The 10,619-nt window shown below is 38.6% G+C and overlaps 1 protein-coding gene across 1 annotated transcript in view; it reads right to left on the bottom strand.

The window, feature by feature from the left end:
- LOC145416703 (uncharacterized) overlaps positions 1-9,677 on the bottom strand; it is a 13,795-nt gene extending 4,118 nt beyond the window's left edge. Inside the window, exons 1-3 of the mRNA XM_080285638.1 lie at positions 9,643-9,677; positions 3,296-3,335; positions 2,763-2,963 (exon numbers count right to left, since the gene is read on the bottom strand). Of these exons, the coding sequence (XP_080141764.1) occupies positions 2,763-2,963; positions 3,296-3,335; positions 9,643-9,677 (276 nt within the window). The remainder of the gene's footprint in view (positions 1-2,762; positions 2,964-3,295; positions 3,336-9,642) is intronic.
- Between the last annotated feature and the right edge of the window lie 942 nt (positions 9,678-10,619).

Below are 10,619 nucleotides of genomic sequence, written 5' to 3'. Positions count from 1 at the left end.
GGAAAGTATATTCATAATCTTCAACTTTTTTTCGGACTCCATTACTTGGACTACAGATACATTGTAGTTGCCCCCACTCATTTGTCTATACTGACCAAATCGAGCTTCTATTTTGTCAGTCTGAAATTTACCAAGTAAAATGTACTGGAAGTGATGGTGTTTAAAGAGGTAGTCACACAGGGAAATCAACGAGCATGATGTGTGTCTCAGAGCAAAATGAGTTTCCCTTGACAGCTTTCCCACTCTGACCTTTTCCCCATTATGAAGGGGACCTAATTCTTCCCAAGCCCTAAGCCATTTGCAAAAGCTGTTTAAAAATTTCAAATTAGGATCCTGAGAAGTCTTCCAGAACTGGATTACACTCCTGTAGTCTGAGATGGCTTTCCTTTATACTGTGATTTAACATTGACTATATTCCACCACGAAATTATTTGTTCCAGAAATTCAATAGTACCTGACACATCATCACTTCCTAATGTTTTGAGGGCTGCAACATTCTTTTCATCAAACAATCTTAACAACATATTGTACATTCTGTCTCTCCAAATTTGAAGAGAAACAACACTTTCTCATATAAACTTGGTGCTAACTTAACATGCTTATTTCGCTCCTGTGAATAAATCTTTTTTAATGGCAGCAAACTTGCTTCCTTTGCAGTACTGACATCTCCCAGGTGAAGGAATCACAAAGGTCTGAATTGGATTTTTTGATTTAGCTAGTTATTTCTGATACTCTTCAGCAAGTGAACTGAATCAAAAAGCAAAAACAAGGGCTCACTGGGATTACAGGGATGTGGGACAGAACTACTAAGAACCCCACCACACAGCTTTTCAAACATATTCCTGTTTACACGATTGTTGTCTGAGATGAGTGAAATTACTCTGTATCCTATGTCATAGAGAAATGTCAAAACTCACTGTGTCAGATCAAGAAATTTATCTGCTGTAAGATTACTAACTGGATACAAAGCAGCAATGTGTTTGTTTGATGACAGAAGTGAAGGTATCATAAAAGCTTGCAAAGTTGAAGCTAGTTCATGAGAATTTTCAGACATTCCGTGGAGTTTACCACCTTTACAAGCTAAGCTTTTTAACATGAATTTCATCAAGCAGGACATTGACCAGAGTTTCTTCACTTTTCAAAGGTGAAAATGTTTGCCTCAAAAATGCCTCATGTGAAAAATCAAATGCTCCCTGTTTAGTGTCTCATACACTTAGCTTTTGTAAGTACTTAGGATGGGGAGTATAAGTACACCACTTTCATGAAGAGACCTGTAAAAAGAGGGGCAGTGATGCCACCGCTTGAATTCTTTTTCAAATATTGACCCTTATATTGAAAACTTGAAATAATTATTTTAAAAAGTATAAAATCTTGAAAAATTCTCATTTTTCTTGTATTTTTCCTAATTTTGACAAATTTTTATTAATAAACTTAATTTGCTATGGAATTTGTTAAGTGGTAACCATCGGAACTTGCCTAGCAGTCACGCTCCAACATGTATTGCGCACTGATCAGAGGTTAGAACTCATCCTGTCCTGTCCTGTCCTTCAGTCCCGACCCCGCGTGCAGGCCAGGAAGTAGCACCAGGGAAGATGAGATTCTCCTCTCCTAAACCAGTAGACACATCCCATAACTACAGGTAATTATTTTGTTCTGGGTTTATTCAGGGATGAAGTATAGCTATACTGAATCCAATAAATTGTCAAAGCGCTAGTGTACCTCCAAATGATCAATTTCTTTCGTATATGGATAGGATTTATTGAAGCCGGAGCGCAGCTTGAGATAGTCATTAATCATTATCCCTTTTCTGCATTAGATTATTTAATCATTACCCTTTTTCCCCATTAGGTTATTCAATAGCTGTGGGTTTATGTAGCCAACGTTTATCACAGTTATTTGGAAGATACATTTTTATATTCTCTTGTCATAAGACAATTCTAATGAGATCAGAGAGAATACATGGAAGTTCGGAGACATGAGGTTTTACGGTCTATCCTTGGTATTACCTAAATTTATACCTGCCTTGAAATATTTTTAGCAATCTTGAAAGATTTGGGAGCAAATCTTGAAAGAATTTTATTTTTGTTGGTGGCATCACTGAAGAGGGGCTTGTATAATAAACTGTGCAAACCCAAATCAAGAACTCACAACTGTACCTTGGTGTTTTCAGAATAAATAGGGGAAGTTGTTCAGTGCGTCAGTCACTTTTTTTTTTTTTTTTTTTTTTTTTTTTTCATGTCTTTAATCACTCTTATACAGTACTTAGTCTTATCTATATCAGTGTTACTAACATCTTGGTAAGCTCCAAAGTGACTTAACAGTGAATCAAACTTAGACCACAAGCTGCACAAGTTGTCAGGTCCTAAAATCCAGTTGAATTTTCTAGGTGGTAAAGCGATGTCTTGATGCCATGTTGAAAATGATAAGTTAGACATCACTTTAAATGACACCATCACCTTTGGCTGATCATCACAATTTTGACAAAAGACACATTGTCATTATTAACAACTGACATCCAGTGTTTTGTTAATCTGTTATTAAATTCACGACAGAATTATGAGAAGCTTTCAATACGGTCTTTCTCAATCCACTCATTGAACACTGATTCATCACGCATAGCTAAGCGTTTTTCCCTTTCCTCTACAGTTGTTCGTTTTGGTGGCACCTTCTTGAACAGGTATTTTGGTTAGTTTGGGAAAACTGAAGGGAAGGCATCTTTTGCCTCTCTTTGTTGTTATCACAGTTCCATTAGGATAGGTTACTGTGTCTTCCCTAGTGACAAACTCAGGGATAAAATGCTTCTCACACAGAACAGCATCATTAGAAGGTAAGAAATCCTTCCCGTGAATAGCTGTTATCCACTGGTCCCGACGATCCTTGTCTTTTGGGAAGCGCAACACTGATGCTGTGTTGCTCCCACTGTAATTGGATCTGCAGCCAGGTGCACAGCATTTCCGTGGCATCTGCAGGAAAAAAGTAGTTGTCACTAAATGCAAAGATATGATTTTTTCAGTTATGAGGGGCAGTGCTGTGTGAAGCCAGATGTTGGGAAATCATCTTCCATTTTCTTATGTTGAAGGAAAATTGTTTCCCCAGTTATATTTTTTCAATTATATCCTTTTTGGTAATTTTCTGGAATAAGTGTATTCCTTAGATTCCTAGGTAGGAGATATCTACAAATAGAAATGAAAAAGTAAGATCATCCTTTCTGTTTACCTTTTTAAGATATGTACCTTAGTTTTGACTGAACCATTACTTTGAGGAAAACGGTATTTCTTTTAGATATTTAGGTTACCATGAGACACACCTCTGATTGCCTCAGCCAATTCAGACACCTGTGGGAGAACACATAAATAAGTGTCCATTTATGCCTGATGGCAGGTTTCAGCGACATCAAAAGATGTTGTACAGCACACTGAAACCACATGATTAAAAAATGTGTATGGTAATAATGCATACTAGACTTAGACATGATGACTGTAATACAAATGTCTGAGACTTGCATGTATGGGGGTAGGTATGTGTTATGAATGGGTCTGTGACAAACACCTTATCCACCACAATCCAAACTGATTTTAATGGTAATGTCTAATTCCCTTTGCAGCACAATTCACACAGATTTTAATGGTGACGTGTAATTCTCCAAAGCAGTGTCAGCAAGTGCAACTATTAGATGTTAATTCAACACTCCACAGCCTCTTGCCACCATGTTTAGCAAGTTGAGGCAAGAGAGAGTAAAATATAGGAGGTATGAAATTTGTGGCTACCTACGGCACACAGAGTGATATATGTAAATGTATATGAAGTATATCTAGCAAATTTAATACGAATGGCATTAATTTATTGTCTGACACAAAGTAATAGATGTTATGGTAATTACTGGATGATAATCACATATTTTCAGCAGAAAAGTATCGTAATCAGAATAAAGAATTCATCTTGCAAGGTAATTGATATCGTGAAGATGATAAAATATTAATCATTTTAGTGCCACTGCAGTATAATCAACAGTTCATTATATACAACGGTATTTTATATTATTTCAATATACACGCAGACATTTATTTGATAAGAAAGTTAATACTGAATTTAAGCAGGAGCAAAGAATTCCATAAAGAGTTCAGTGTAATAAACTATATTTTTCGTTTTGAATGACTGGTCGGCAGAACAAAGGCTGTATACAAGTTCAAGTATCATTGGGAAATGAAAAATTTATACCATGATTCGTTCTAAAGAAAATTTTGCTACTTTCCTCCTTGCAAATAAGCCTGTGCCAGTGTCAGTAATATAATGCATCTGAGAACCAATGAAAGTATATATCTGTTTTGTGAAAGCACGTTCAGTATTAATATGACAATGCTACTTAACTGATCTTTCCTCATGAGTCTTGGTACTGCAAAAGATGCAAGGTAGAAATCAAGCAGCTAAAGAAACTTAAAGAGAGTTATAAAGAGTTAAAAGAACAGATAAATGTATTAAAAGAAAAAGAAAAAACATACCACTAGGAGTTAACTGAGAATGTATTTGAGAGGATAGTGAATGAAATCCCCTATGAGGGTATGGAACATAGCATATCAGAGGCAATGATGGGGCAAACAAAAGAGAAAGAGGAAAAGGAAAAGAAGAAAAATGTAGTGCTGTACAGGTACAGGAGTCCACAAAGCTGGACCCTGGGAAGAGGGAGAGATGATTTTGAGAAGTGTAAAGATCTGTTTGAGAACTCACTGAAACTGGAAGGTAGTATAAACACTGAGAAAGTGATAAGGTTAGGAAAAAATATAGATGATGGAACAGAAAGGCCACTTTTGGTTAAACTGAAGGAAGAAAAAGAGAAGTGGCCGTATTGGGAAATGCTAGGAACCTAAAGGTTTGAAGCAGATCCACAGAAGAAAAGGAATTGCATAGCAAAAGAACCTTACAGCCTTTCCTTCTTGCTGGAAGTTTGCTCTCATTCAGCCAGTCCCAAAGAAGGGTGACCATTCCCAACCCTCTAACTATCGTCCAATTGCTTTAACATCCTGTATCTCAAAAGTTTTCGAGTCCATTCTTAATACAAAAATTATAAAGCATCTTTCCTATCACAGTCTTCTTTTGATCATCAGTATGGGTTCCGTCAGGACGCTCCACAGGCGATCTTCTCACCTACCTTTCAGGCTCCTGGTCATCCTCTTTTCGGGACTTTGGCGAAAGCTTTGCTATTGCACTTGACATCTCAAAGGCTTTCGATCGAGTCTGCATAAATCTTTCATTTCTAAACTGCCCTCTTACGGTTTTTATCCTTCTATCTGTGCCTTCATCTCTAGCTTCCTTTCTGGTCGTTCTATAGCCGCTGTTGTAGACGGCCATCGTTCTTCTCCTAGATATATTAACAGTGGTGTTCGTCAGGCTCTGTCCTATCACCACCTCTTCCTTTTATTCATTTATGACCTTCTAAGCTGTACATCTAACTCTATCCACTCATAAGCTGATGACTCCACCCTTCATCTTTCCATTAATCCGACAACGTCCATCTCGGCAGTTACTTCAACATACAAGGGATGAGGCTATGGCACACCCATTGTCTGACTTGGCTCGTATCTCTGACTGGGGTAAAAATAATCTGGTTGTTTTTAATGCATCAAAGACTCAGTTTTTTGCACCTATCAACCGGACAAAATCTTCCGCAAGTATACCCACTAATGTTTAATATTCAGCTTAATCCTGCATCATCATTGAACATGCTTGGAGTTTCATTTACTCGGGACTTGACTTGGAAAAATCATGTTACATCTCTTGTAAAATCCGCTTCCAGGAGATTGGGTGTGCTAAGCCGACTCTGTTCCTTCTTTTACCCCTTCACAATTGTTGACTCTGTACAGGGGTTTTTATCCGCCCCTGCTTGGAGTACAACTATCATGTGTGGGGAGGCTCCCCACATACAGCTCTTCTCAATAGGGTGGAGTCAAAGGCTTTTCGTCTCATTAACTCTCCCCTTTTACTGACTTCCTTCAACCTCTGTCTCTTCGCTGCACTGTTGCATCTTTATCTCTTTTCTATCGCTATTTCAATGGTCACTGTTCCTGTGAACTGTCTGCATGCATTCCTCCACTTTACGACGGGTGCGTAGCACCCGCCTAGCAGCAAACTCTCATCCCTTTTCTGTTCAACTCTCTAATGCAAGAGTTAACCGTTACTCCCAGTCCTTCATTTATGCAACAGGTCAACTCTGGAACTGTCTCCCTGTCTGTATTTCCTACTTCCTATGATCTCCAGTCTTTTAAACAAAGTGTGTCCAGGCATATCGAAATCAATGGTTCTTGAATTTGGCTCTCTTTTGTTTTGTTTTTCTTGGAAGGAACAGTTTTGCGGCCTCGTTGCCTTTGGTTCCTTCTTCCTCACATTAAAAAAAAAAAAAAAAAGTGAAATAGATAGGCAACTAAGAGAAGAGTTAAAGAGAAAGAGAGGAAGGGGAGGAAAAGGATGGTACATAAAAACCAAGAAGTTGTACAGAGCAAAAATGGAAGAGAGAGGCAAAGAATGTAAAATACGGAGATAAAAAGTAAACAGAACTATAAGAATATAATTAATTAACATACAAGGACTAGGTAACAAAAGAGACGGCACATGAAATAGAGCAGTTAATTGAAAAGAATGACATGTATGACAGAAACTCAGCATAATATAGATATGGTACAATTTAGTGAGTTGACAGAGAAAATAACAAGCATGAGAGAAGAAAACGACAAAAAAGGAGGAGGATTAATGGTACCTACTAATGAGAAGAAGTACAGAAATAACATTTAACAAGATCAATTCAGAACATACAGACATTCTTGATTTAGATGAAAAAATAATAGGTAGAAACATTAGGCTGATATTAGTATATTTTTCTACGGAAAGGAATGATGAGGATAGAATAAGGAAATCGAAAATGAGAATAGGCTATACACAGAGAAAAAGTTGAAGAGCTGCATGAAACCACACTGGTAATATTGGGTGATTTTACATATAGAAATACTTGGAACACAGAAAGTAGATAATATAGAAAGAATGATAATTGACTGGGTTGGAACTATAATTTAATGAATTGTGACAGTACACGTGACGGAACATACACCTGGAGCCAGAGGGACCAAAGAAGTGTAATAGATTATGTTCTTGTAAATAAAAAGGCCTATTAAATATGTATGAGAATGAGTATAGATGAGAACAAGGAGATAGACATAACAGACCACAATCTAATAACACTTGACAGAGAAACACCAGCAAGAAACACAAACTTTAGGAAAGGAAAAGGAAGGAGAATAGAGTACAGCATTTTCAAACTGACTCAGACTCTCTACTGAAATTCCTAACTGAAGTAGACAGGAAAACCATTGAGCATATTGTACAGGATCTGAACCACATAAACCAAGTCATTAAACAAACTGCAAATGAAATTCTGAAAAGACTTACACAAGAAAGGAAAATAATGGGAAAAGAGAAACTTTGGATGAATAATGAAATAAGAGAAGAAATAAAGAAAATGAAGGAGTATAATAGGAAAAAACGGCATGCAATTACACTATATCAATACCAAGCACAGAAGGTATTGAACTTAAGAATTAGTTTACATGAAGAAAAAATCACCCAAGAAATAAAAAGCAGTGATAATAAAAATAAACAGGTATGGTAATAGATATATAAACTAAAATGCTATTATAAAACATCAACTAGCACAATAAATATATATGATGAACATGGAAGACAATTGCCAGTACATCAGGCTAAGATGAATCAGGTTTGGGATGAAAGAATAAGAGAAGAAAACATGAGATAAATGGATACCGAGTTAAATAAAAGTGACAACACAATAACGATGGAAAATATGGTAGTATACCCAGCAAGCATAAGGGAACATAGCCTATGGATATGGGAACATACTGATATGGGAAAAACAGTACAGGAACTTAATCACTCAGATAATGAAGATCTTAATCTACAAGTTGGAATCATATCGTTTAGAAAAGAAATTCTTGAGGAAAAGAAGGATGCAATTTATAATTTAGGGAAAAAAGGAATAGAGAAGAGAGAAGCTGAGTATAATAGCTGTTGCTGCTGCTGCTGCACAGAATTAACCAAGAGGAGATTACGTTCTGGAGGTGTCGACGCCATCATCCTATCGCACGCCATTTTTCAAGCGCCTAGTGGCCAAAGTAGAAAACTCTAGTACCCGAAGTTATTTAAAAATATTCTGTGTTTTAACACTTCATTACTAATATTATGCATACAACTTCCCATTATGATTTACTTAATGAAAAAAAAAAAAAAAAAAGCAGTCTACAGTATATAGCCTACCATAAGCTACAGTCAAAGCAAAATTCGTTACCATAGATGTGCAGTAGGAATGACTGAGGGTTTCAAGGTGGAGGTGGGATTGCATCAAGGATCGACTTTGAGTCCCTTCTTGTTTGCAATGGTGATGGACAGATTGACAGATGAGATTAGACAGGAGCCTCCGTGGACAATGATGTTTGCGGACGACATTGTGATATGTAGTGAGAGCCGGGAGGAAGCTGAGGCAGAGCTTGAGAGATGGAGATATGCACTGGAGAGAAGGGGAATGAAAGTAAGCAGAAGCAAGACTCAGTACATGTGTGTAAATGAGAGAGATGACAGGGGAACCGTGAGGCTGCAAGGTGTAGAGGTGGCAAAGGTAGATGAATTCAAATACTTGGGGTCAACTGTACAAAGTAACGGAGAGTGTGGTAGAGAGGTAAAAAAGAGAGTGCAGGCGGGATGGAGTGGGTGGAGAAAGGTGACAGGAGTGATCTGTGACAGAAGGGTCTCTGCAGAAATGAAAGGGAAAGTTTATAAGACTGTAGTGAGGCCAGCCATGTTGTACGGAATGGAGACAGTACCACTGACAAAAAGACAGGAGGCACAGTTGGAGGTAGCAGAATTGAAAGATGTTGCGTTTTTTCACTAGGAGTGACGAGGTTGGACAAAATTAGAAATGAACAAATTAGAGGGACAGCACACGTAAGTCAGTTTGGGGACAAAGCTAGAGACGCGAGACTGAGATGGTTTGGACATGTGCGGAATAGGGATGAGGAGTATGTCTGGAGGAGGATGCTGGAAATGGAGTTACCAAGCAGGAGAATGAGAGGAAGGTCAAAAAGAAGGTTTATGGATGTAGTGAAGGAGGACATGCGGGTGGTAGGTGTAAGAGAAGAAGATGCAGAAGACAGAGTAAGATGGAGACAATCTATATAGCCTACCATAGAGCCGAAAGGAGAAGAAGAAGAAGCTGGCGGTTGGAACAAAGTGGTGAATATCCTACAGTATAAACTAGCTTTGCATGAGTACCAATTTTCGATTAAAAACAGGGTGGCTGATCTCTTCTGTGACAGCCTTGCAAAATTTATGACTTAAAAGTCAGGTATCTTACACAGCTTTGCAATCTTAAATTACCTATCTTCGTGTAACCGTCAAATGCAGTTATTACGCTGTACTGTATGTTATTTTGACCTGAAAACTTTGAATTATATTAAAATGAACTGTTCACGTTCACCACTTACTACACTCACATCTTGTAGGATATATAAGTCAAACAGAATGACTGAAGTACGGAGGAGTGATGGCCAGCGGTCAATTCCCCTCTCTGTTTATCCTGCCACTGACGGTGTGATGCCTCCCGGGCCCCCCGGCGCATGCATGGCCTCCGATTATGACGTCACACGAAACGGCGAGCGGAATGCTCCGGCCCGGTGTGGAGACGGCCCTGGCACCAGTCCATTATTCTGTTACTCCACTACTAATGAAGTTACATTTTTGAGTAACGGAGTAACGGACTCATTACATTTTTTTTTTTTTACTGTAACGGACCGAGTAACTTCCATTATTTTCCTAGTCCGTTACCCCGTTAATTTTTGTTACGTTACTCCATTATTCCATTACATTTTGGTTACCTTTTGCTTTTTTACTTCATTTGTATCGACGCACACTACTGGCCACTTGAATAGCCAACAGCCAATAGCGTGCACCGATACAATGAAGCTGAGAGGAGTCCAGCCCCAATGTGGACGTGGAGCAGCAACCGGCTGCATGCCACAGTACTCAGTGTTGAGTTTAGCAGTTTTCCACTAGATCTAGAGATATTCACTTCTACTTAGTGGCAGTATTTCATGTCTAGGTATAAAAAATCTAGCGGTATTCTAGAGATTTTATGCAGTTTTGGCGATATTATGATGCACTCCCAGAAGCACACCAACAGCATCCACAAATCAACCAAGTCCAAGGCACAGGCCATGGTCAAGTCCTGGCTGGAGGATGTCTTGAAGAAGGATGACAAGCTGACGGACATGGCCTTCCTGAAGGAGCTAGCCCTGATATGTGTCTTTGCCAGATACAGCACAGCCATCCCTTCGAGTGCCCCCATGGAGCACCTTTTCTTCATTGGCAAGGACGTCCTTAGAGCCAAGAGAGCCACCCTTTCCGATGCCACCTTAGAGCTTCTCATGTTCCTCGAGGTAAATAAATAATATAAAATTATATTACTGACTGGTAGGTGGTGTCACTGCCGTGGTACTAGTTGTGATAGTCTGGTAAATGTATCATGTAGGTGGTATTGGTAGTGTGGTGTGGTGGTTACTGTATCC

Source organism: Coenobita brevimanus, chromosome 107 (assembly GCF_032717465.1).
Source record: "Coenobita brevimanus isolate Jiangsu-jjx chromosome 107, ASM3271746v2, whole genome shotgun sequence".
Classification (NCBI taxonomy): Eukaryota; Metazoa; Arthropoda; class Malacostraca; order Decapoda; family Coenobitidae; genus Coenobita; species Coenobita brevimanus.
Note: the sequence above shows the minus strand (reverse complement) of the source record. Positions and strands in the feature narration are given on the sequence as shown.